At 46.1% G+C, this 27,808-nt stretch overlaps 1 protein-coding gene across 1 annotated transcript in view; it reads right to left on the bottom strand.

Moving 5' to 3' along the window:
* Positions 1–25,902, bottom strand: part of HGFAC (HGF activator) — a 42,341-nt gene extending 16,439 nt beyond the window's left edge. The window contains exons 1-8 of the mRNA XM_009910098.2: positions 25,783–25,902; positions 24,008–24,062; positions 20,698–20,794; positions 17,817–17,890; positions 12,113–12,226; positions 10,845–10,976; positions 10,183–10,293; positions 587–761 (exon numbers count right to left, since the gene is read on the bottom strand). Coding sequence (XP_009908400.1) covers positions 587–761; positions 10,183–10,293; positions 10,845–10,976; positions 12,113–12,226; positions 17,817–17,890; positions 20,698–20,794; positions 24,008–24,062; positions 25,783–25,848 — 824 coding nt within the window. The 5' untranslated portion in view covers positions 25,849–25,902. The remainder of the gene's footprint in view (positions 1–586; positions 762–10,182; positions 10,294–10,844; positions 10,977–12,112; positions 12,227–17,816; positions 17,891–20,697; positions 20,795–24,007; positions 24,063–25,782) is intronic.
* Between the last annotated feature and the right edge of the window lie 1,906 nt (positions 25,903–27,808).

Here is a 27,808-nt window from a genome sequence, read left to right on the forward strand (position 1 = left end):
TGCTCCAGGGCTCCAGCACCCTCACCACAGAGAATGTCTCCTTGTGTTGAGGTGGACTCTCCTTCCAGCTTGCACCTGTTGCTCCTTGTTCTATCACTGGGCATCACCAAAAAGAGCCTGGCACCTTCATCCTGACACCCACCCCTCAGTTATCTATAGACATTGATCAGATCCCCTCTCAGCCTTCTCTTCTCCAGATTAAACAGCCCCAGATCTCTTGCTCTTTCTTCACAGCAGAGATGTTCAAGTCCCATAGCTCTCCATACACTTACAGCATTCATGTGAGAAGCTCTGTACTATGAGGGTGGTGGAACACAGGAACAATTTGCCCAGGGAGGTGGTGGAGGCCCCATCTCTGGAGACTTTCAAGGTCAGGCTCAATGGGGCTCTGAGCAACCTGATCTAGTTGGGGATGTCCCTGCTGACTGCAGGAAGGTTTAACTAGATGAACTTTGGAGGTCCCTTCCAGCCCAATGTATTCTATATGTCAGTCTAGTTTACACCTGCTTTGAGATTCCTGGTCCTTCTCCCTTCAACAATCCACCTCTTGATGTACAAATGCAAGGCAAACAAGAACTTTTCCCACCTGCAGTAGGAGAAGGGCCCCAAGCCAAGCTGTACTGCTTTCTCCACGGTGTCAATGTGAAGCTCTTCATAAAGCAAGTCTGAATTCCAGGGCAAGCAGCTGTACCCAGAAGTGGTTGTATTGGCTGTGCCTCTGTATTCCATGCCATTGCCAACGTAGCACCGATGGCTAGGAACTGGAAAGGAAACCAGGAGAGAAATCAATGCTGATGACATGTGAAATACTTCATCACAGCTGAGCTCCCAAATGACAGGCAGCAGGGCCAGTTCTTCACAGTGCCTGTCACCTTTCACAGGAATTGAATGCATCAAATGAGGATTGCTCTTCATGTATAAAAAGAACCCCAGAAGTCAGAACTTCAGTTTAAAATTAGTAGTGAGTTACCTTCATTTTACACATGCACAAACTGCAGCACAGCAGGCAGCATGGCAGAAAAGGAGACCTCAAATTTGTGCTGTGTGGGGAAGATTTTTAGTCAGCAGTCTGCAGCAGGCAGCAATATGGCTGGGATTCCCCCTGCCTAATTTTAGACACAACTGAGCTCATCATTGGAAACTCCCTGTTTAGTCAATTAAGGGAAAGAAGCATTTCCAGCACCAAACTGACCCAGTCAGAATCTTGGCCATTGACTGAATCTGCATTGGCAATAAGGGGAGCTAAAGTCAACCAGCTCAGACAGATCTGGGTTGTAAAGCAGTGAAAAGAAATGTTCAGTTTTGGGCCACTCACTACAAGAAGGACATTGAGGAGCTGGAGTATGTCCAATGATGGGCAACAAAGGTGATGAAGGGTCTGGAGAACAGGTCTGGTGAGGAGCAGCTAAGGGAACTGGGGCTGTTTAGTCTGAAGAGGAAGCTGAGGGGAGACCTTCTGGCTCTCTACAACCCTCTGAGAGGAGGTTGGAGTCAGGTGGGAGTTGGTCTCTTCTCCCAAGTCACAAGTGACAGGACCAGAGGAAGGACAGCACCAGGGGAAGATTAGGTTGGATATTAGGAAAAATTTCTTTCCTGCAAGAGTGGTCAGGCATTGGAACAGGCTGCCCAGGGAGGTGATGAAGTCACATTCAAAATGCATGGATGTGGCACTCTGGGACACAGTTTAATAGCCATGGTGGTGTTGGGTTGATGGTGGGACTTTATGATTTTGAAGGTCATCTCCAACCAAAACAATTTTATGACTCTATAAAATTGTACTAGTAAATTAAAGTTGGATTTTTATTTTTAACCCAAAGGATAAGCATTTAAACAGAGAAGAATATGGAGGATGAGTTTCCATGAGGTAGTGCTCAACGGCAAGGCAGGAGGCAGAAGGTGGCTGGAGCGCCCTACAGGAATGTCACTGATGTCAGGGATGTGAGAGGTCAGGCAAGGACCTCCTACCCTGGCAGCAAGGACTTAAAAGACCTGATTTTGGAAAATACTTGGGTTTATGGCTTCACACCAAGCCATATCTATACACACACTACACCCATGTAGATTATATAGAGTAGAGTAGAGTAGAGTAGAGTAGAGTAGAGTAGAATAGAATAGAATAGAATAGAATAGAATAGAATAGAATAGAATAGAATAGAATAGAATAGAATAGAAGGGGTTGGAAAAGACCTTTAAGATCATCAAGTCCAACCTGTCACCCAACACCATCTAATCAACTAAACCATGGCACCAAGCACCCCATCCAGTCTCTTCCTAAACCCCTCCAGGGATGGTGACTCCACCACCTCCCTGGGCAGCACATTCCAATGGCCGATCTCGCTTTCTTCCTAACACCCAGCCTAAACTTCCCCTGGCACAGTTTAAGACTGTGTCCTCTTGTTCTGGTGCTGGTTGCCTGGGAGAAGAGACCAACCCCCACCTGGCTATAACCTCCCTTCAGGTAGCTGTAGACAGCAATAAGGTCTCCCCTCAGCCTCCTTCTCTCCAGGCTAAGCAACCCCAGCTCCCTCAGCCTCTCCTCACAGGGTTGTTTAGCTTGGAGAAGAGGAGGCTCAGGAGAGACCTTATTGCTGTCTACAACTACCTGAAGGGAGGTTATAGCCAGGTGGGGGTTAGTCCCTTCTCCCAGGCAACCAGCACCAGAACAAGAGAACATAGTTTCAAGCTTCACCAGGGGAAGTTTAGGCTGGAGGTGAGGATAAAGTTCTTCCCAGAGAGAGTTGTTAGCCATTGGAATGTGCTGCCCAGGGAGGTGGTGGAGTCACCATCCCTGGAGGTGTTCAAGAGGGGATTGGATGTGGCACTTGGTGCCATGGTTTAATTAGTCATGAGGTGTTGGGTGACAGGTTGGACTTGAGGATTTTTGATGTCTTTTCCAACCTTATTGATTCTATGATGTTTCACTGTGACCGAGACTCAGAGGGTTTCTCATCCCAGCCACGTCAGCCTAAGTTATCTGTGACATGTGCAAGACTGGGGGAATCTTCTCCTAAAGTTATGAACATAGGTATCTAACAGCCTGTTGAAAAACACACCAAGAGGGTGACCCATCTCATCTCGCAGTGTGAACAGCTATTGCCCAAGATCTCTTTGTTTTGACATAAAAAGGTGACACATGAACTGGGAGCTAGAGCCAACACCCGACTAGTGAATCACGGCACTGAATGTCAGTTCTCGTTCCAAGCTGTCAGCAACAGACCTCAAAACCACAACCAGATGGCATCAATTTGGGAGCTGGAGGTCCAAAAGTTCAGTGCAAGAACTGCAGTGTGAGCCAACACGCAACACTTCATAAACTTTGCTTTCTAGCTTGGCCTGGCAGACACTTCTGAGATGATGTTTCAAAGAGGCAGAGATGTGGTGCTGAGGGACATGGATTAACACCAGACTCAGTAGAATTAGAGAATGCTTGACTGGGTGACCTTCAAGGGCTTTTCCAACCAAAACCATTCTATGATTAGTAGCTTCCCATTGATTTATTTCACACTCCAGCAAGCTTTATCTGACTGGCCTACAGTGACACCACAGAAGCCATGTTATCACCATTAAAGGGCATTCTTTATGTATCTAAGACCATTAAGAATAATATCATCATATCATAGAATGGTGGGGTTGGAAGGGCCCTCCAGAGATCATCCTCTCCAACCCTGTGATCTTAAAGGTCTTTTCCTACCAAAACCATTCCATGAGCTATTTTGGATGAGGTTTGAGCAGCTGAGTCTAGTAGAGAGGTGTCCCTGACCATGGCACATGGGTTGTAGCACAAGATCTCTGAAGTCACTTCCAACCTGAGTCATTCTGTGATTCTACTATATCATCTAGACTATTACCTAAAAAGTTTGGACCAGATGACCCTTGAGGTCCCTTCCAGACTGGCATTCTGTGATTCTGTGTGATTCTATGCCACCATCACCAATGTTTTGTGGTTTGTTTTTTTTTTTTTTTAATGAAAATAAACCAAAACCAAACCTAGAAATAATTTCTTCTTGTGTTTGACTTTTAAAACCCTCAAGGTTTGAATAGCTCACATAAGGCATTGCAGCAGTGTTAGGATAGCATGCTTTATCAGTTTAGGAAAGATGTTGACTTGCTGGAATGTGTCCAGAGAAGGGCAAGAAAGCTGGGGAGGGGTCTGGAGCACAGCCCTGTGAGGAGAGGCTGAGGGAGCTGGGGTTGCTTAGCCTGGAGAAGAGGAGGCTCAGAGGAGACCTAATTGCTCTCTACAACTACTTGAAGGGAGGTTGTAGCCAGGTGGGGGTTGGTCTCCTTTGAAGGACACTCACATGAACATTGCACAGTCTCAGGCCATTTCTTCTCATTCTATCACCTAATGCCAGGATTCTTCCACAGCCATGAAGCTGGTTAGAATAACCCTGTCTTTTACCATCCTGGCTTTATTACTAATTCCAGTGCTCCATACAGGGAAACAACAGGCAGTATCCCAGCCCCACTTACAAATGCTTTCCAGCCCTTTGTCCCCAGTTAAATTAAACTCTAACCCCAAAGCATTCCAGCTGATTAGAGAATCACATTGGTAAACCCAAGACAAAAAGTTCAGGCCCCTTATTTTCTTCTCATTGTCTTCTTCCAAAGAAAAAGATTGAAAACTTTGCCTCCAGAGTTGAATTGCCTCACTGAGCTACCTTTTTCAGTAGAAAACTGCCAACATCCTATTTCAGTAAAGCAACCACTAAAAGGGGTGAATATGCTGTATTTTTACTTCTTTCATTACTTCAGACTCCCCCAAAGATGTGGCCAAGAGGTGGAGCTTTTTTCCCCCCCTATAATTATATATTCAGCTATTCTGTCATCTTCCCTTTCTAAAGATCTTCAACCTACATATGACATACAACAACACATCTCCTTATATAACCATAAACCTTCCACAATTAGCATTCCAACTCATCCTTGCTTTAAGGCTATGGTACCACCCTAGCTCCATTATCCTAGGAAAAGGGGGAAAAAATAAATCCAAACACTAGGAAATACAAAGGGCTTTCAAAAATACCTTCAACAACTTCATACTTCACCATGACCAAAACACCAGCAGAATTGTTGCTACCTAAGTCTTTACCCAAAGGACACTCAAAAGATACAACCCTCTCCAACTTATTCTACTGCAACCTACAACCAGAGGGACACAAATCCAAACAGGCTTTCCAAGTTCTGCTTTCTACCTCCTCATTAGTTTAATTATGAAGAGCATCAAAATCTGCCTCAACTCATCCACTGATTTACTTTCATAGAATCAGAGAATCCTAGAGCAGCTCAGGTTAGAAGTGACTTCAGAGATCATCTACTCCAACCTCCCTGCCATGGGCAGGGCCACCTCTCAACTAGACTTAGCTGCTCAAAACCTCATTGAACCTGGCTTTGACCATCCCCAGGAAGGAGGCAGCCATAGCCTCTCTGGGCATTCCAGAGTCTCACACCCTGGTACTGAAAAACTTCCTCCTAAGATCCAGTCTACTTTACCACACAGCTACTTTGTTCTCATAAGCAGTTCCACAAGAGCCCACCCTGAGCTGTTGCTGAGTCCTGGTATGACAAATGAGGCAGAAATAAATCATAGAATCATTTTGTTTGAAAAGACCTTAAAGATCATCAAGTCCAACCATTACCTAACTACCATGTTCAATATAGCACCCAATTATTAAGGTAATTCTAGACCCTATTAATACAGTTGGAAGATGACAAACCATTGCCATACATCAATTAAACCTCACCTCAGTTATCTGCATGTGACTAGCAGCTATTCCTCTGATCACCCACATGATAGAATGGTAGGAGTTGGGAGGCACCCCTGGAGAGCATTGAGCCCGATCTCCCTGCCAGAGCAGGATCTCCTAGGGCAGGTCACACAGCAAAGCATCCAGATGGGTCTGAAAAGTCTCCAGAGAAGGAGATTCCAGCAGCCTCACAGTGAAGAAATTTTTCCTCCCCTTTGGGTGGAAATTCTTGTGTTCCAGTTTGTGGCCATTGCCCCTCATCTTATCACAGGACACCACTGAAAAGAGCCTGTCCCCTTCTTCTGGACACCTACTCTTCAGATGTTTGTAAACATTAACACGATCTCCTTAACACAACAAAGTCACCTATATAGTCCAAATGTTTTAGCATAAGGCTTGGAAACTAATAAAACAGAATAAAGAAACCCCACTAACTAGCATACCCTTCAATAAATCCAGAATAAACCTAAAGATAAAAATGAGACCCCAAATTAATTAGTAACCCATACCCCAAAACAGTACCAAAGCAAGGAGTCCATGATAAGGCAGTGATCAGAGGGCTGGAGCACCTCTCCTATGAGGACAGACTGAAAGAGCTGGGGCTGTTCAAGTCTGGAGAAGAGAAGGCTCCTAGGTGACCTCATTGTGGCCTTCCAGTATCTGAAGGGGGCTACAAGAAGGCTGGGGAGGGACTTCTCAGGATATCAGGTAGTGATAGGACTAGGGGGAATGGAATGAAGCTGCAGGTGGGGAGATTCAGGCTGGACGTGAGGAGGAAGTTCTTCACCATGAGAGTGGTGAAGCCCTGGAATGGGTTGTCCAGGGAGGTGGTTGAGGCCCCATCCCTGGAGGTGTTTAAGCCCAGGCTGGATGAGGCTCTGGCCAGCCTGATGTAGTGTGAGGTGTCCCTGCCCATGGCAGGGGGATTGGAACTAGATGATCTTTGTGGTCCCTTCCAACCCTGACTGATTCTATCATAACTAGGCAGTGGGGCAAGATAGGTGTTAGTGTCCACTCATTCTTCAACTAAGGATTATAGTGTGATTAAGGAAACTTAAAGTCACTAATGAGGTGAAAAAAAGCCCTCTACATCTCCATCCTTCACCCTCCGACTCCTTTACCATCTCCATAACTTCTTATTATAATGCCTTGTTTATCCTCTGGCCAAACCGCTCCTCCTCCGCCTTTAGCTCCATGCCCTCTGTGTTCAACCAACATCTCTGCCAGGGATCCTTCAGACAAGCCAGGAAATAGCAAATTAACTTGACAATTACATGCTTATAACCATTTCTCATGCTGTCACCTCACAGGGAGTTAAACATTTTTGAAGTGAAACATTTCTCCAAAAGCCTTTACAATTCCCTCTCCACCAACTTGGGCCAGAGAGAAAATATCCCCCTCACATCCCTCACAGGTTGCACTCCTTCCTCACACTTATGCCTGCCAACATGGTTGGGGCTGAGCCCTATTTGTAACTTACTTGGTACAATGAGGTAACTTTTGCTACTCTGGGTTGCATAATTAGCTCTGAATTATCACCTCCAGCCTAGATGCAGAGATCCTGCAGCAAAACCTCTCTCTCCCAAGTCCATGCAGCTCCTCTCTTAACACAAAAATCCTTAATTCCAAAAAATGTGTATTTAAGTGCAAGTATTATGAATTAAACTTCATTAAAAGTGCATCCTTGAACAATTTTAAGCAGCATCTGGGTTTGGGGATGGAGTTGCTGGTGTTGCACCTAAGCAAACTTCCCTGGAAACCTGTGCTAGAAACATTTTTGCAGCGGCAGTTCTTGCTTTAGAGCTGAAAGTTCCTACTTTAAAGGCTGGAAAAACAATATATTATCACAAAGAATAGAAATCTATATTAGAAACTGTCTTTTGTATATTGATCTCCTTTGTTAGAGGCCTCACTTAGGTTACATTTATCTCCTCCCATATTTTTTCTTCAAGCAAGCTCATCATTTGCCAGGAGCTGCATGGCCATTAGGGCAAAAGGAACAATATATACATAGGTATAGACATAGATATATATTAATATCATGATTGTTTGCAAGACAATTGTAAGAACAGTGAAAAGATGACTTTTGAGTCCTGACAGGGACCCCTTGATCCAAAAAAAGAAGCCACTAAGAGACAGACAAATAGGTATCTGTAAAGATCACAAAAGTTATGATTATTCTCTGTTACTCACTGTTCAAAGGGGGAAATGAAATGCTCAAGCAGGAGGTTTGCAGCTAACAATAGAAAATGCTGTTTCTCATCACAGCTATTGAAATTCTGGAGCTTCTTGACATAACATGCTGGGAAAGGCATAAAGGAGCTCTAAGGAGTTGAGACAAATTCATGGGAGAGAGGTAAAGGTCTATCAAATAGACAGTCCAGCAGTGCACTAACAAACCCCTGAGCAGGACAAGTATGGCTCAGGGATTTCCTGCTACTCACTCTACTCCTCAGTCATCCTCTGCTTTGCCAGAGCTCGAGTCATGATAATGACTGACCCCAGACTGGAGATCTGACCTACAGTGTCACTGTTTGTATTAATATTTGTGAGTGTGACCAAGACAACTTCACTGGTGTTCCATTAAAAACATGAAGCCTGGTTGTTCTTCATAGAAGCCAAGAGCAGAGGACATCAGCAAGACCTCAGACATCACACCTCAATAATATTTTAGGCTTCTTACTCTTTATTACATTGATTCTTTTTAATTTTTTTTTCTCTTTTTTTTTTTTGCATCACACTTGGGTTTAAGGTTTCCTCCGCAAATGATTTACATTTTTGAGGCCACTGTCAATTTCTCTGAATCAAGTATCAGAGAATTGTTTTGGTTGGAAGAGACCTCCAAGATCATCAGGTCTAACCATTATCTCAGTGCTGCCAGGTGCCTCAGCTCCACATAGAATCACAGAATCAAGAAGGTTGGAAAAGACCTTCAAGATCATTGAGTCCAACCTATCACCCAACACCATCTAATCAACTAAACCATGGCACCAAGTGCCACATCCAGTCTCTTCCTAAACACCTCCACTGATGGTGACTCCACCACCTCCCTGGGCAGCACATTCCAACAGCCAATCACTCTTTCTATGAAGAACTTCTTCCTAACGTCCAGCCTAAACCTCCCCTGGCACAGCTTGAGACTGTGTCCTCTTGTTCTGGTGCTGGTTGCCTGGGAGAAGAGACCAACCCCCTCCTGGCTACAACCTCCCTTCAGGTAGTTGTAGACAGCAAGAAGGTCTCCCCTCAGCCTCCTTTTCTCCAGGCTAAGCAACCCCAGCTCCCTCAGCCTCTCCTCATAGGGCTTGTGCTTGAGGCCTCTCACCAGCCCTGTTTGCCCATCTACATAGCTTTTAAACCCCACCAGGGATGGGAACTCCACCACTGCCCTTGGGCAGCCTACTCCAGGCCTCAACTAAAGGGTAACCTGACAACTCAGTCCTGTTGGACAAAGGAAACTACATGACACAGTAAAAAAGAAAACTAAGAAAGGAAAGAAAAAGGCAGCAAACTAAGAAAGGAAAGAAAAAGGCAGCAAACTAGGAAAGGAAAGAAAAAGGCAGCAAACTAGGAAAGGAAAGAAAAAGGCAGCAAACTAAGAAAGGAAAGAAAAAGGCAGCAAACTAAGAAAGGAAAGAAAAAGGCAGCAAACTAGGAAAGGAAAGAAAAAGGCAGCAAACTAGGAAAGGAAAGAAAAAGGCAGCAAACTAGGAAAGGAAAGAAAAAGGCAGCAAACTAGGAAAGGAAAGAAAAAGGCAGCAAACTAAGAAAGGAAAGAAAAAGGCAGCAAACTAAGAAAGGAAAGAAAAAGGCAGCAAACTAAGAAAGGAAAGAAAAAGGCAGCAAACTAAGAAAGGAAAGAAAAAGGCAGCAGTGCTCACAGCACCAGATTAGAGGGCTGAAGAAAAAAAATGAATCCAACATCTGTTTAAAGATCAGTTCTGAGAGCCCAAGCTCCCTGTGCTTCCACCAGCATGCCATTGCCCCTTGTGTACTGGAACTACCGGGTCAACAGATGCCAATGCTAATTTATTTGCATTAATTCAGGATGACTAAATCCTGGCAAAGAGGGGGCTTTGTTGTTTGGTTTTGTTGGGTTTTTATTTCTTTTCTTTTTTCTTTTTTTTCATTTTCAAACTTCTTTGCCAGGCCCTGACACATTAACAGAATCCTTCAGTTCCTGCTCTGCGTGGGGGTGTTAGGCAGTCGAACGCAGATGGGTTGCGAGCATCTAAAGCCATTTGTTTAGCAAACCAAATGCTTGCTTTATTATTTTTCAAGTAATCAAAGAGCACCTGCTTGGTTCTTGTTCTCAGCTCCTCAACAGAAACCAGTACTGCAGCTCTAACACTCTCACCCTGAATTGATAGCCCAAGCCACGTTTCATACCCAGAAGAAGAGTCCAACTTCCCTGCCCGTGGAGGGTTGTTGTACTTACCAATATTGCAATACTTTCCTGCAAAATTCCCTTTGCAGTCACACACTATTTTCCCACTGAAGGTTGCCATTCTACATTCTCCACCATTCATGCAAGGATCATGAAGACAGCCTACAAGCAGAAACCAAAGATACAAACTTGACAAGAGAGCAGGGAACTGGGGTTGTTTGGTCTGGAGAAAAGGAGATCATCTTGCTCTTGGTCTGGAGAAAGGGAGATCTTCTTGCTCTTGGTCTGGTGAAAAGGAGATCTTTTTGCTCTTTAAAACTACCTGAAAGGAGGTTGGAGTGAGGTGAGGGTGGTTGTTTCTCCCTTGTAACAAGAGATAGGGCAGGAGGGAATAGAATAGAATAGAATAGAGTAGAGTAGAGTAGAGTAGAGTAGAGTAGAGTAGAGTAGAGTAGAGTAGAGTAGAGTAGAGTAGAGTAGAGTAGAGTAGAGTAGAGTAGAGTAGAGTAGGAATAGACCAGACCAGACCAGGTTGGAAGAGACCTTCAAGATCATCGCATCCAACCCATCATCCAACACCATCTAATCAACTAAACCATGCAAAGGGTCCACAAGCATTATTGTGCATAACAGCACTGAGGCTTTCATGTTCTTACTGCCTTTTACCCCCACTCCATGCAGGCCAATAGCTGTAGTCCAAAACAGTGCCTTACTTGTGTGTGCAATGCTCCTGCACTCAGTGTGACCATTCACACATGTGCACTCCTCCACAGCTCCATGTTGGATGCTTGTCCAGCTCACACCCACATCAAAAAACTCATAGAGACTGTTGTCAAAACATTTCTCTGAAACACAGGTTTAAAGAAAAAAGCAACACAAGGTCTCTGAGGTCCTTTCTTGCAAGGAATGGCATCACATGCCTCATCCTTCCCTGCTCATCCCTTTTCTCCTGTTGAGCAGATGCATGTTTGTTGACAGTGCTCCTCCAGCACAGTGTGGAGGCTCTAAGCCGCTACAGCAGCAGCACTAAGGTCCTTGAGGCAGAGGTGGCTGTCTCCTAAAGCCCTGTGAGCATGAGGACACCACCATTACTGAAGCTCCTTGTAAAGCCCCTCCAGCAAACAAAAAAACCCACATCAGTGGTGTATATTTCTGTCTGTCCCTTTGACTGCATCCTCCACAGAGGATGGGCTGTGCTAGGGACAGTGGAGCACAGCTGGGAAAGGCTTCCTTGCTTATTGTTGGGGACCAGCCTAGAGCTGCAGAGAACATAGTTTACTGGTGGACTTGGCAGTGCTGGCTTAATGGTTGGACATAATGGTCTTGAGAGCCTTTGCCAACCTAAATGACTCCCCAGTTCTTTGAGAAGCCTTCACTAAACAACAGCAAGCACAACCCTCGGTGTAAAAGCCTAATGCCTTGCTAGATGTGCAGTAAACTGTCCACCATAAAACTGGAAAAATAACCCAAGCAAAGCCTTTTGGGCTTGACTCCTTTGAGAATGAGTACCTTGAAGGTGGAGTAGCTGCCCAGGTGCAAAGCTGGCATCACAGGAAGAGTCATATCCAACCAAGTGAGCATATATAGAAGGGATAAGGCATCACCTGAAACTAAGCTGCTTTTTCATGTCTCTGCCCTTCCTACTAGCTGATATTATTAGCACTTTCCAAACATGTAAGGGCTATTTAAATCTTTAAAACAGCCAAGGGCGGGGAAGAGGCTCTTTGTGTTTCCCATAGCTTAATATCTGACTGGCTCAGAGCGTGCTTGGATTTGTAATTGTATAATCAAGCTGGTTTCAGCTGTCCTGACAGCTATGGATTGTCTGTCTTTACCATTTGGAAATCCACCTACACAAACATTCATGCTGCAGTGGTCTCCCCCCCTCACAACAGCACTACCTTTTCGTTAAGCAGACAGTCATGAGCTCTACTTGCTGCTCGTGTGTCATGTTGTAACAGTGATGGAAGAAGATACTCACTGATCTGGCAGTCCTCACCCATGAATCCCTCAGGACAGGTACAGTGGTAGGTGCTGTGGCCATGGGCAAGGGAACAGCTCCCTCCGTTTTGGCAAGGGTTGTTTGCACAGAGATCTAGAAAAGACACGTAAGTTGTGGGTAATAGGTGCCAGATAAAGCTGTGCTGTGTTAAGTGTTGACATGTTGCACCAGGGGAGGTTTGGGTTGGATATTAGAAGAAAAATCTTCACTGCAAGGATTCTCAAAGGCTGGCACAGGCTGCCCAGGGAGGTGGCTGAAAGCCCATCCCTGGAGGTGTTTCAAAGAGGCAGAGATGTGGTGCTGAGGGCCATGGTTTAGCACCAGCCTTGGTAGAGTTAGAGAATGGCTGGACTGGATGATCATTAAGGGCTTTTCCAACCTATGATTAGTAGCTTTCCATTGATCTGTTCTACACTTCAGCAAGCTTTATTTGACTGGCTTACAGAAGCCATGTTATCACCATTAAAGGGCATTCTTTATGTATCTAAGACCATTAAGGATAATGTCATCAAATCATAGAATGGTAGGGGTTGGAAGGGCCCTCCAGAGATCATCCAGTCCAACCCTGTGATCTTAAAGGTCTTCTACCAAAACCATTCCTTGAACCATTTTGGTTCCATGCAAGCTGGGTTTAATACCATCTATTAACCTAACCCAAAGCTCCCCCAGCCAATTTACCCCTGGCTTTGTGCCCAGCTCTATATTTATCCAGCTTTCAAAACCTGAAGTCACTGAACTGAACCTTCTTCCTTTGCCTATGAAGATGGGAGGTCCAGGCAGGCATGAAGTTGCCAGAGCTGCAAGCGTGATGAGGAAGAAGATGGGACCAAAGCCCACAAGATGGAGCTGTGCCTTTACACTGGGGAGGGAAGGCTGCAGCCTCGCCTCTGCCTGCTGCTGTCCCAGCATCGCTGACCAGGATTCTGCAGCAGGATTTGCCATGGATTTTTGGATAATGTCTAAAGCTAAGGGACAGATGGAACAAAGGGGGAGGGGGTGGGGGAATACATAAAGGAAAACAAAAGCACATCCAAGTAAATCAGACTAGATCAGTTTAGTATCTCTCTGTTCTCTAAGGAATGTTCTGAATTGTTGGGAAATATGGTGGAAGAGGAGGGGATGTGCCAGGACAATCCTCTGGCTCCTGTGATAGAAGCTTTGTTTGGCAATGGGTGATGCAAAAGCTGCAAGAGTCTTTCTGGCCAGACAAGATTCCTGATTTCAGGCAGTGCCAAGGGTTGAATTGAGCTCCCCAGCTCAGGAGGGTCAGGGATATATTAGAGAGTGTATCCAGTGGATGCTGTGGGGATGAAGGGGCTGGAACATCTGTGTGATGAGGAAAGGCTGAGGGACCTGGGCTGTTGAGCCTTGAGAAGAGAAGGATGAGAGGAGATCTGATTAAAGTTTATAAATCTCTGAGGGGTAGGTGTCAAGAAGAAGGGACCAGGCTCTTTTCAGTGGTGTTCTGTGAGAGGACAAGGGGCAGTGGGCATAAACTGGAACCCAGGAAATTCCACCTCAATGTGAGGGGAAAAATTCTTCACTGTGAGGGTGCTGGAGCTGTGGAGCAGGCTGCCAAGAGATATTGTGGCATCTTTCTCTGAAGACTTTCCAGACCCACCTGGATGTGTTCATGTGTGACCTGCCCTGGGTGATCCTGCTCTGGCAGGATCTTCCTCCTCTTCCAACATAGACCATTCTGTGGTCTATGATATACCTCACCTGAAGTTAACCTGCATCATAGTTTACACCTGTTGCAGAGCTGGCCCAACAGCTTGTCTGCATTTGGATCTCCTGTTTGAATGGTAGACAAAGTCTGAGGGAGAAACTGAAGAGTTACTCAGTCCGGGTGTTCGTTCAGCTGGAGCCTGGTCCTAAGCAGAGGATGCAACACAGGGAAACACAGGCACACACATGCAGGGCTGAAGCTTGCTACAATGGTGTGAATGTGAGGTTTCCCCACTCAAATCAAAATGTTTACTTCAGAATTGAGTGGTGTCACTGATAGGAGATAGCAGGCCTGGGTGTATTCACTGGCAGTTTCACTCCAGGATAACATCAAGGCAAAGCAAGTAAAGGCAGTGCCATTCCTACTGTTTCTCCTCTTTGATGGTTATGAAACTTGTAGTGGTGTAATGCTTCCCCAAAGGAAAATCCTGTATTTCCTATTCCCATCACATCCAAATCATGACTTGATCTCCAAGCCATCTTCTGGTACAGCAGTAGCTCAACTCATTCTTTTGTTCCCTCATCAAATCTGCAAAAAGCACTTCCCCAGTCCAAGTCCCTCCCTACCTCCCATCCCAGCACTCCAGTTTGACCTCCCTGAGGTTTTCTGCATTTCTTGTTTCCTGGATTTCTACTCAGAAGCACAGGGACTCATCACAGTTCCCTGAATCCTGCCCACCATCCATCCTGCCTGCTCAGTCTAAAGCCACCCAGCAGTATCTACTCTCCTCTTGGGTAGAACATTCTGTGCTTGCTAGCAATCACCTTTACTACAGCTTCACTTCCCTGAGGCTCTGCTGAGGGCAGAACCCTTGTCCCATCTTTCTACACTTATCTTCTCAGAAAGCATTCTGTTTCCTCCACCCACTTGTCCCAGAACCAGAACTGTTCTTCCCCAGAGCAATTCCTGGGATGATGCCACTTCCTCCTGTCTGCACAGCCCACACTGCTCCACTTACTCTTCCCATATCAGTCCAACATCTCTTAAAAAACCTCATTGTTTGACACTCTACTCCCAATTCTGGGGCTCCCATGAGGGGTTTGGCCATTTGACCAAGATTTCCAGACATTCAGAGCAGCAGTCCTAGCAGCCTGCCCAAGATCTGCAAGTCCCACAGGCAGAGACACTGCACTGTTGTGCATACGTGTGTGCAGTCGTACCAACTGCACATTTACAGCCCAGAATGCCTATCTATATGAAGAGGTCACACTGGGCAGTTACTGCACATGATCTCCTCAGAGACACCCTGGGCAGGAGTGGAGGATCCTTTGGAAAGCTAAAGGCAGCAATAAAGCTCCCACTGGTTTCAGGGAGGGGATGGGTTGGGGCAAGTACCTTGGATGTTGTCATGGTGAGCTCTGGCTCTGTCCAGTGCAGCACTAATATCTCCCTCCAACACAGCCTGCATCCCTGAGCTTCACTTCATCCTGAAGTTAAACAATTTTCAGTTAAACCTTCTCTTAAAGCTGGCAGATGCATTTTTCTGGATCCATGCCTCCAACACTTTTGTAAGCAGCTCTGATGGTTTCAAGTCAGCTCTCCATGTACACTCAGTATTCTTGGCCTGGAGAGAACTCCTGCTTCAGCCTTTGCTTTCAAGCAGCTCCTTCCCTGCCCCAGTTCACACTCCTCACCAATCTCTCATTACCAAAGGATACTCTTTTCTCCCCAAAATTTCATTTCTTCTTGCTTTTCAAGAGTCTCTAAAGTGGTCAAGATAACCCCACAGAGCCTTTTGGTTTGCTTTCACAACAAAATCCTTGCCCACGTTTCAAAGATTGGCATTATTGAGTCTGCCTGCTTCTTTCTTCCCAGCTGTTTTCCCCAGCAGGTAAAATTTCCTTCCATTTGCTTGAAATTCCCTTCAACCATTACACTGCTCCTTCCTTTCAACCTCACCATAAATCTTTCCCCTTTGAGCTATCCCTGGTGATCTGTTAAGCATTCTCCAAGTCCAAATACAGTCCCTTGCTGCTTAAAAACAAAACCAAAACCAAGACCCCTAGACTTATGCTTGTGACTAAATGGACACCTTGAGAAACAGTACATTAACTGAATCTCTGTTTAATTCTACAAAACTCTTAACTCTTTATTTGTAGAGTCTTTTCTTTGCAACAGCCAGCAGTGATCCCTTCCAGCTACCCCATCCTTCTTTCTCTCTCAACACAGATCACTCTACTTTGTTTTCCTGGAGAAAAGCCAGCAGCCAGGACAAGTCCTCACTGTTAAGCTGTGTCACCAGAGGAAGGCAGAGAGGGTAGCTTTCTCAGCACAAGCCGCCCTATCCCAGCCATTGTGGTGGCTAATGGTCTAAAATGAGCCAGCAAGCTCAAAAAGGCAGCAAGCTCTCTGCAGAGCTGGCTATGAGCAGGGCTGGCAGGGTAATGGCATTGGGCAGATGGAGGGATGGAAGTGGCACAAGGAACCCCAAAAAATGCATCATTAGGCGTGGAAGGCTCCTTCCTGGACTACAGGAAAAGCCTCTTTGACTACAGCCTCTGACTTAGCCAGCCATGACAGTCAGTGTTTCGCTGGAGGATTAAAGAAGCCACAAGTCACAGTTTCCAACCTTTTAAGTTCTGGCAGGGCACTCATGAAGAATTGCAGCCCTCATCACCTGAGTCTTTTAAGCAGGAAGTGTCTCAGAGTTCATGTTCATATCTGACATACTTGCATTACAAAGGCACAGGCATTTGCTCCTTGTTTTGGCCTTAGGTCACTTGTCTCTGATGTGCTGTTAATCTGCTTTAAGGCCAGGCTAGAAAATAAAGTTGTTAAGCTCCAAATGATGATCCTGTGCCCTGCTTCCTTTTAGACCATCAGCATGATTCAGCCAACACTGCCTTTTCAAGCACTCTGGTAGACTGCAGTCAGCTTGGCTATGAGCCTGGTGGAGAATTCCATGCAAGGGCATGGTGGAAAATGTCCTCCTTTTAAAAGTGGGAAGCAAAGATCTAAGAGCATCTGGTTATATCCTGCAGACTAACCAAGACAGGTGGCATTTGAAAGCAGTGAGATGGAGAAGAGGAACATGATCAGCATTTAGACACAGGTCCAAAGAAAAATAACCCTCAGAGGCATCAGGTCTGATCAGCCTGTACAATTTTCTCACAAACTGAGATTCCCCAACATCCAGCTCCTGAAACATGCAGTTGGAGACAGGGACAAGGACAGGCCAGCCATCAGGGTACTGCTGAGGACAGGGATGCACATTCCCCACTGCCAAACTGCTTGGCATGTGGTGCTTTCACCCAGCCTGACAGTTAAATGATTTATATAGAAAGGAGACCTTGGCACAGACCTTGGCTTCCCATTTTAGACAGACTTCCACTATGAGGTTATTGTAGCACTGGAGTGTGGTGACCACATGAAGCCCTAGCACTGCTCAGCTAAGTAACCCTTTCGTTGTCCTTCAGTACTCCTGCAGTGAACGCATCTGCCCTCTGGTCTTCTTTGGCACAACCCAAAGGCCAAGCAAGCCTGGTTGGGAAGGTCTGCTCTTTAGCCTGAGGTCTGAAGGAAGGACAGCTGGAAGTGCTGGCTGTGTGTTGCACAGGGAGTGGAATACTTCTGTGCCTTCTAAAAATATAACTGGTCAGACAGAAAGGTGTAAGTGATGAAATGAGGGCACCACTCAAAGGTGCACCCAAGCCATGAGAGAGGAGAAGACAAATGCCTCTGTGCTCTGCTCCAGCAGAACTTTCCACAATGACATTACCATGATTTCTCTCCCCAGCTTTGTGTTAGTCAAAAAGAGTGAATGAAGACAGTGTGATACCCACAACCTAATGCTATAGTCAAGCAGAGTCACAGAGAGATCCCAGAGACAGTCCATGGGAAGGTTTGCTCTGTATACACCAAGTGAAAATAGCACTGAAGGCACTGTCCCTCCTTGCTGCAGGGGGCAAAGCAGAAGCCAGGTGTCTGGAGCAGCTCAGCAATGGCTCAGTTTACCTGGGTAGTCTTTGGTCAGCGAAGTGCAGTGTCCCCATCTTCTGTCCCTGTCGTAGTTATGTGTTGTTGAACACCTGGAAAGAATCAAAGGTGTAGTTTAGTGCAGCTTCAAACAACCTGGATGTTTGCACTGAGACTGCTTGGCCTTGAGTCTTCAGCAACCTGGAAATTCTTGCCCCCTTTTTTTTCCCCCCTCCTAATTAGCATCTATCTAATTCAAACTCTCTTAACACCAGAATTAAGGATTCCCCTCCTCATTTCTCTCAAACAAAATACAGATTAGGAAAGAGATGTGGAAGCAGGACCTGAGATCTCCAATGAATCCTCCAGAAAACCCCAACTTTCTGGATTTCTGATTAGAAAATGAAGAACAGAAACAAAAACCAAAACCAAAGCAAATAATTTCTGTCTCCCTTATTCATTACAAAACAAGCCCAAATTTTTTTGGGGGGTGCCTGTCAGTTACTTCAATTATCTGGAGAGGTAAGAAACTGGCCACAGAGGGACTTCTCCCTGGCTTTCAGCAGCAAACACATTTTGCACTCAGTTCCTTTAAATCATTTCTATTTTTTTTTCTTGCCAGACAAAAATGAGGAAGCCACTGACATGGGGGTGATTTCCAAACCTCTCCTTTTCACAGAGCACCAGTCCTGCATGCCACACTGCCTGTGGGATCCTTCTGAGGTAAGGAGAAAGTTCTTCACAGAAAGAGTAACGTGCTGCCCAGGGAGGTGGTGGAGTCACCATCCCTGGAGGTGTTCAAAAAAGGACTGGATGTGGCACTTGAGGCCATGGTTTAGTTGTCAGAAGGTGCCAGGTATTAGGTAATAGGTTGGACTTGATGATCTCTGAGGTGTTTTCCAACCTGGTTGAGTCTATGAAACTTGGACAACTCTTTTATCCACACAATCTCCTTGCCTTCATCATTCCGGTAGCTCCAAGGCTCCAGCCTCCCATCATCTCCATCCTAACTAGCAGCTTGCAGGCAGGCAGGACCTTGAAGAACACAAGCTTTGCCCTCACCTGCTGCTTATCAGGTTCCCAGGGATCAGCATCAGCCCAGCACGGGCTAGTAGCAGTTCACACAGAAACGTACAAGGTGAGTTTCCCGAGTGCTGTTCTGGGCTCCTTTCCAGGCATCTCTGCCTGAAGTCACACACCAGGTTGCTTTTAGCTTATGAAGGAAGAGTAAACACTGGCCAGAAGGTCAGCCAGGGGGTGAAATGACCTGTCAAAACCAAACAGCTCCAGCTGTCCTCCTCCTCATCTCCCCATTTGTAAATGGCTTTTTAAAAATGGGAAGCATGAAAGCAAGTTGTCCAAGGTCAGCTCTAAAGTGTGCTCTAACCTTGGGTCCCAGCCATTCACAGCTTTTTCCACTATTTTTCTTTCCCATTTCTGTGGCCTAACCAGCCAAAAACAAACACAGAGAGTGTCAGGTATTAACCAGATCCATCTTAAGCACTGCATGAAATGAAGTGAATCCAAAGGTCAAACTCTTTCTGGCTGGAGTTCATCAGAGCCAGGTTTCAGACTGGAACGTTCTCCCAGTTCCCTTCCTTTGGTTGAGACATTTTTGACTTCTCATTTCCTGGTGGCTTTTCATAGGTATCTGTGGTTCTTGGGGAAAATCAGAAGTGGCCTCCTAGCCTGGAGCTGCATCAGTTTGTGTAAGAAGGGTTGGGTTGGGTTGTGTTGTTCACATTACACTAGCACTTACACTTAAAACATCAGAGAGATCACAGAATCCTAGAATTCTGTTGGTTGGTAAAGCCTTGAGGATCACCAAGTCCAACAGTCAATCCACCACCACCATGGCCATTAAATCATGTCCCAAACTGCCATGTCCACACTTGCTTTGAATGCCTCCAGGGATGGCAACTCCAACACCTCCCTGGGCAGCCTGCTCCAATCCCTGACCACTCTTGCAGGAAAGAAATTCTTCCTAATATCCAATCTTAAAATTCAACAACCCATTATATATTAAAAGAGAGAGAGAATGAGAGAAAGAGTTCTGCCCTGCACAACTAAAACTCTACAAAACACTATCTCCACCCTGAGGAGATGCAAGCTTGAGCCTTCCACACAGCTCACCCGTGCAGGTATTTTCTCACTACTGGTACCTCTATGTTCCCTGCTTTGCTGCCTTTGATTTCTGTTCACACATGCCCATGAAATAGGTTTGTCTGCACAGCTGCTCTTGTTTTGTCACTGCTTGCTTCACCAGGGTTCCCACCTGACTGTCCCTGCCCCCAGATGAATTAATGAATACTTCTAACAACTTCTGCATTGGTAAAAATAATAACCTTTGCCCAAAATAAGGAGATCTGGCCTCAAACACTAGTAGAATAAATCATTACCCAGCAAAGAGGAGTAATGCCTCACCTATTAGTACTGCACTGTCCAAAAGAGACTTGGTGCCAATCTGGACAGTAATTAGATGTGATGGAGGGGGAAAAAAAAACAACTTTCCTCAAAAATCAGATGGTCTTTGCTGTGGGACAAGCGTGTTTCACCCAAATCAAACAGTGCCTTAACCAAGTGACACTCTTACAGGGGTCTCCACCTGTCCCAGCAGAGGGTTTCTATCAGGTTGTTCCTGCCCTTCCTGCACAAGCTCTTGCCACTCATACATATTGCAATGCCAAAGTGAAGGCCAAAGAGCAAACATCTCTTGAGCTTTCCCTGGCCCTGGAGACCTTTCGTCCAGGTTCCCTGCCTCATGAGCCCGAGCTGAGCTCAGAGCCATGACCCTCAGCAGGACAAACTGCATGGCTCTCCATGTGCAAGAGCAAGCCCAAGTGAATTACTCTAAGGGGAAGGTGAAAGCACGAAGGGGAAGGCCTTATGCTGCTTCCATTTATGAGCCATGTCAACTTACCATTTCTTTTGGGAAAGGAGGTTTGATAAACAGGAGTGATAAAACCTTCCACCGTACCGGAAAGGAAATCTGCATAAATCTCCATCCTCTGTAAACACTGAAAGAGAAGAAAATGAAGTCTCATCATGCAGCCAAACACCAACCTGCAGATACCTCTGCTATAGGCTATTATTTGAAATTACCAAGGCAGATATAGAAGCATAGAATCCACTGGGGAGGGGCCTTTAAATGTCATCTAGTCCAACCCCCCTCCAGTGAGAAGGGACATCCCCAATCAGAGCAGGTTGCTCAGGACCTTGTTGAGCCTGACCTCAAATGTCTCCAGAGATGGGACCTCCACCACCTCCCTGGACAACCTGTTGCTATGTTCCACCACCCTCATATCAAAGAACTTTTTCCTAGTGTCCAAATATCTTCCCAAAATCTTCAAGTTCTACAGCTGTGTTTTGGACCCTGTGTCTCTGCAACTTCTAGTGTGTGAGAAGAGGCTGCAAATCCTACATCATGACAGAATCAACAAAGATGAATGGGCTCTGCAGTAGCATAAAGATCACAGACCGTTTCAGAAATGTATTGCAGTTTCTGGGACAGCAAATGCCAATTATCTTCATTAATTGCAATTATCATTTCTAATTATGGAGTATTGCAAGAGCATATTAAATTGATTTCTGAAGTAGTATCCTTTCAGGCTCCGTATCACATAACATCTGTTTAGAACAATTAAGGCACCAGACAGTACCATCTGAAATAGAAAGAGTCCAGGAGGAAGAAGGTTTTGAGGGTTGGGGGAGATAAAAGATCATTTTGATCCCAGCACCTTCCCTTTGGGAGAAGCAGATTCCATCCAAGTGGGGAGAACCCGATGGGTCTGGTGTCAGAAAAGGGCAAGTTCTATGTTCACCCCATCAGGGATGGGAGTCTAAGGAAGGGTGGTGAGAGTCTGACAGAAAAAAAAATATCCTTCATGATAAGTCTTGAGAATGAAGGCAAATGGAGACAAAAAAGGCAATGAAAAACTGTCAGAGCTCAGTTAACCATTAAACTAAAAGCAATCACTTTGGAGAACCAGGAGCGTGAATAGGAAGCCAACCGCTGCCTGGAAGAGAAATGGGGCATACAACCGAGCTGGCAGCACAGCCCATGTCCACTTCTCAGTGGCAATGTGTGACTGCTCCTCATCCTGAGCTTACCCCTTCCATGACAGCTGGGGCTCCTGCGCACCCTTGGGATGTCTGTTAACCCTCTCACACCCAGACTCTCAGTCTCAAAGAGCTGCTGAGGCCAGTTATCAGCATTATGGAAAAGAATAACCTGTCCCTGTGGTCCCATCTGTTCCTAACAAGTTGGAATTGTGGTCACTTTACCTGTCCTAAGTGTCCTCTTACCTGTCAATGTGAGACAGCTAATTCCAGACCCTGCTAGCCCTTTTTCAAGCCTGATTCTCATTGTCTGAACTAATTAAGCAAAAGTTCAGGTATTTACCTTCTCTGTCTGATACCTCCCTTTTAAGCAGCTAGGGCAGTTGTGAAAATAGACTCATAGTCATTTCAGACTCACAGAATAATTTCACTTGGAAAAGACCTCCAAGATGACAGAGTGCAACCAACAACCCAACACCACCATGGCCACTAAACCATGTCCCAAAATGCCATGTCCACATTTTTTTTAACACCTCCAGGGGTTGTCACTCCACCCCTTCCCTGGGAAACCTGTTCCAAAGCTTGACCACTCCTCCATTCAGAGGATGTATCACATCCCAAAGTCCATTGAAGACTGTTCTAAGCTATAAGGCACTCCTAATGGCCCAGGTCATGGAATCCTTGACATCAACAGCAAAGGACAGTAAGAGCTTTAACAAATGGAAGCCTGCAGCACCCACACACAACCAATACATCACTTTACTTAGGTGACCTCAAAACCAACAGCAATCCAGCTGATTGCATGGTGCTCAAATGCTCTCCCACAGAGGGATCGAGGGCTGTGGCAGAAATGGAACCTATACATACCAGGAGCTTATATACTTTACACTTGCAGGTGCAGATTGTGACGGTTTGGGCTGTGCCTTTGAGAAAAGATAGCTGCAAAATTCTCCAGCTGAACAGTTGGGTGTAAAAAGGACAACAAAAATTAATTCTTAAGGAATTTCATTGGTCAGATGTGAGATGTACCAGAGCAAATCTCTCTCACACTCCTTTCTCTCAGTCACTCCATCTTCTGTCTTTCTCCTGGCATGCATGCTGTCCTGGACAGAAAGAGGCCGCTTATCAGCAAATGAGATAAGCAAAACTAACTTCTTAACAAAGCTTTGAGCTAACTGAAATGCCCCTTAATATTTCCTTCCTTTTCTCTTTTCTTATAATTAACAGAGGAAAAAGGGATGGGAGAGAGGCTGGGGGGGAGGCAAGGTTGAATCCTCTTGAGCACAAGCCCTATGAGGAGAGGCTGAGGGAGCTGGGATTGTTTAGCCTGGAGAAGAGGAGGCTCAGGGGAGACCTTATTGCTGTCTACAACTACCTGAAGGGAGGTTGTAGCCAGGAGGGGGTTGGTCTCTTCTCCCAGGCAACCAGCACCAGAACAAGAGGACACAGTCTCAAGCTGCACCAGGGGAAGTTTAGGCTTGAGGTGAGGAGAAAGTTCTTCACTGAGAGTTGTTGGCCATTGGAATGTGCTGCCCAGGGAAGTGGTAGAGTCCCCATCCCTGGAGGTGTTCAAGAGGGGATTAGATGTGGCACTTGTTGCCACGGTTTAGTCATGAGGTCTGTGGTGATAGGTTGGACTTGATGATCTTTGAGGTCTCTTCCAATCTTGGTGATTCTGTGGGGTGTTTTTGTCCCTTTGTAAATTCTTGTATAATATTGTAAATACTGTACATCTGATATGTATTCATTGCATTCCATTATTGCTTGTAAAATACAGCTTTGTTCGCTTCTCTGACTGAACTCAGCCGAGCTTTTGTTGATGTTGGTGGGTTAAACCATCACACTGCAACACAGATGCAGCTCTGAGCGAAACAAAGGGAGCTGCACACCTCCAGTCATACCATGTCATGAGTGACCATAAGCCACGCCAGCTGAGACTAACATCCCAGCAGCACCTTCCCATTAATCCACACCTGAAGGAAAATCACCAGAGATTCCTCAACTAATCCCAAATTCCCCCCACTCTGTGCTGAAATTAATATTGGCATAAGCACTCCATAATCCTTTTTCATGTTGAAACAAAGACAGGCTTACTGTGGACTTGCACAGCATGGATACAGACAGGCAGATGAGTCTTACTGTCATGAAACCTGCTGGGTTTGACTTTGTACCTTGTGGGCGAGTGAACTCATGTTTTGAGCCTCTTCCTGCCCCAGATTTGTAGTGCTACAAAGAGAAAGATAAATCAATAAATAAATGTGGATTGGAAACACAATTTCACTCTGGGAACCAGCCTACAGAGACAAATGTGCTTTCCAGGGTGCCCTGCAGCTGCCTTTCTCCCAGGGCTTCTGCAAGGATCTCTGATTTTTCTGATGGGGCACGGTCCAGGGAGGGAGGGGGGGTTAACGCTGCCTCATGAAAGGGCTCTGCTAAACCCAGGAAAATACAGCACAGCACACACCAAAACAAGACAAAACAGAAGGTCAAAGCTCTACTTCATGATATCTTTCTATTGCCAAAGGACCCAGCCCCTCTTTTTCTCTGCAGGAAGTGTAGAAGCGCTCTAGGGCCAGGTCCCAGCTACAAACAGCATCCCAGCTTTTGACTTTTCCTGTCTTGTAGCTGCATCCCCCAAGGGCATTAGGTAGAAACCACAGCCTCTTGGGGGTTTGCCATTCACTAGGCTGAGCTGATTTTAAGCCAGAAAGAATAATAAGGAAAAAAAAAAATGGTAAAACACATAAAGCTCTGCTACCACCAAAGGTGTTGACAGCTGAATTCCAGGGAAGTAAAAATCTCCCAGAAGCAGCACATCAAGAACCTAGAACTGGTTAAGGGACATAACAAGTAAGGGGTGAGACAAAGGTGTTGGTAAGATGTATAGGGAGGGCTTGAGCAGTTCTGAGGAATCACAAAGTGGTGGGGGTTGGAAGGGACCTCTGGAGATCCCCCTAGTCCAAGTCCACTGCTAAAGCAAGATCATCTAGAACAGGTGGCACAGGATCATGTCCACACAGGTGTGAAAGTCTCTAGAGGAGGAGACTCTACAAGCTCTCTGGGTAGCCTGGGCCAATTCTCTGTCATCCTCAAAGTAAAGAAGTTTCTCCTTAAGTTCAAGTGAAACCTCCTGTGGCTAGTTTGTACCCACTGGCCCTTGTCCTGTCAGTGGGCACCAGTGAGAAGAGTCCAGCCCCATCCAAGAAAGCTTTTGCACCTTGCACTGACTCTGCCAGCACTGAGAAGCCTCCAACAGCTTCAGCCAGGGCTTATCTCTTAATCACCATAAGTACTCCTCCTGCTCCCATCTCCAGTATCTCAGGAGATACTTCTGTGCATCACTGGGGCAGTTAGGATCAGAGCATCGTTTAAATACATCTAAGCTAGATTTAACTCAGCTAGTCAAACGAGGCTAATCACAAAGCCACAGAGCTGGAGACCCAGACTATTAGCTGTGCTGTTAGCCTGTGGTTCCTGCCACCACAGCACATGACGAAAACACTGAAGGGCATGGTATGGAAACAGGGAGAGGTCTGCAAAGGAGGTGGTTACCTAGGCTGGCACGCTCAGCTACCAGGCAGCAGTGGTAAAGCTTGGTGGGGTAGCACTTCCCCTCCATGCTTGTGCCAACACATTTCTGAGGTGCATTTTCAGTGTACTTAATATTTGGTGGCACTTCCTCCCCTCCTGTTCATCCTCCCTAGCAAGACATGGATGCAAACAGTTGCTTTAAATGCAGATATGTATGGGACCAGCCAGCCTACAGCCCCCCTGCTTAGTCAGCACTGCTGTGAGCCTTCCTCTAGCAAACCTCTTTTGTTTTTCATTTGAAGGTCTCTTCCTTTTGGTCTGTTGGTGACTACACTCATCCAGCCCCAAGGCAACACAGTCCTGCCAGCCAGCACGTAGGTGATCCACCACTCCAAAACAGAAGAATCAGACTTACCAGCCTTGCACAGTCACTGCTCAGAGCCAGAGCCAAGACAACAGTGAAAGGAACACAGACTTTCATCTTTGCTCTCCTCTCATGAAGCTTTTGCCTGGCAGAGGGAAACCTTCCAGGGCTGGGCTGAAGCAGGAGGGTGAATCAGAACCAAGCTTTCGCAAGGGACTGGGATTTACTTGACTTTAGGGGATTTTAGTCTTCTAAGTAAGCAGAGCTTTTATCACTGTTAATCATTAATGTCTTTGTGGGTAGATGGGAATGCCATGGAGCCAGATACTCTCCCTAAACCACAGAGAGTGAAGAGTTTACCAAGTGCCTGACCCTGCAAGAAGAACACTGCTGTACTCAGCCAGCATTTAAGAGCACCTGCAGAGGAGCTGAACCAATGTTGCTTGTAATCAGAAACGATTCACCATCCAGCTGTTTCCCATCTCTCTCCCTCCAGGAGCTAATTAAAAGCATGGTATAGCAACAACCAGGAGCTCCAAGCAAGCCCACTCAGGAGATGGCATGGCATTGCAAAACAGGACCCAGATCAATGCCGATATCAGACACAAGGATTACTCATTAACAGCTGGTTACCTGCCCAGCTGGGACTTACAACAGCAGGCTTACAACCTTTCAGCAACAGACTGGGAAAAGTAAAAGAGAAAGAAAATAGATATTTCTCTGATAAGCATTTAGGGCACTAAAAAGCTGCCTTCTGCAGCCACCTGAGCAAAGCCACCTCTGTCTTCTGGGTGCCTGGCTGAGACAGCTGTGCTGCAGAAGCATTTCTCAGAGGCACACAGAGGGTATTGCCAAAACTGAGATTTCACCAGTGGAGTCTGTTTCAGCCCCACCTTGCCCCACAACCAAAATCCACAGGTTTGGCTGGTGTGACCGTGCCTGTGCCAGGTCTGTCCTGTCAATCAGGGGCCACACCTCTTTCACACCCAAAATCCCCTGAGCCACAGCAATAGAAAGAACACCATAGTCCTGGCTTCACATGTGCTTTGCCTTGTGAAGTGTCACCAGCACAGCCATGGCAGGGATGTGATTTTGAATTATTTCTTTTTTTTTAAACCCAGCAAGACCACTCCTTGAGTCCTGTGTCCAGTTCTGGGCCCCTCAGTTTAAGAAGGGCATTGAGACACTTGAAGGTGCCCAGAGAAGGGCAATGAGGTAGGGAGAGTCCTTGAGCACAGCCATTTGAAGAGAGGCTGAGGGAGCTGGGGTTGTTTAGCCTGCAGAAGCGGAGGCTCATGAGAGACCTTATTGCTCTCTACAGCTACCTGAAGGGAGGTTGTAGCCAGGAAGGGGTTGGTCTCTTCTCCCAGGCAACCAGCACCAGAACAAGAGGACACAGACTCAAGCTGTGCCAGGGGAGGTTTAGGCTGGAGGTGAGGAGAAAGTTCTTCCCAGAGAGAGTTGTTAGCCATTGGAATGTGCTGCCCAGGGAGGTGGTGGAGTCACCATCCCTGGAGGTGTTCAAGAGAGGATTGGACATGGCACTTGGTGCTATGGTTTAGTCATGAGGTCTGTGGTGACAGGTTGGACTTGATGATCTTTAAGGTCTCTTCCAACCTTGGCGATTCTGTGACCATGCCAATATAGCCCAGCAGTGCTGCAGTGGATCTGCCCCAGCACTCTTTTGCCTTGATGGTTTATAATGTTGGAGAAGATTTCCACTGCCTGTGCCATCACACTGCTCTGTCTGTCGTCACAGCAACAGCTCTTGGTATAGAATCACAGAATTGTTTCAGCTGGAAAAGATCTTTCAGGTTATCCAGCCCAACCATCAACCCAACACCACCATGCCCTCTGAATCATGTCCCACAGTGTCATGTCTGCAGGTATTTTAAACACCTCCAGTGATGATGACTCCACCACCTCCCCGGGCAGCCCGTTCCAATGGGCAATCACTCTCTATGAAGAACTTCTTCCTAACATCCAGTCTAAACCTCCCCTGGTACAGCTTGAGACTGTGTGCTCTTGTTCTGGTGCTGGTTGCCTGGGAGAAGAGACCAACCCCCTCCTGGCTACA

The sequence above is a fragment of the Dryobates pubescens genome, chromosome 23, assembly GCF_014839835.1.
Source record: "Dryobates pubescens isolate bDryPub1 chromosome 23, bDryPub1.pri, whole genome shotgun sequence".
Taxonomy (NCBI): domain Eukaryota; kingdom Metazoa; phylum Chordata; class Aves; order Piciformes; family Picidae; genus Dryobates; species Dryobates pubescens.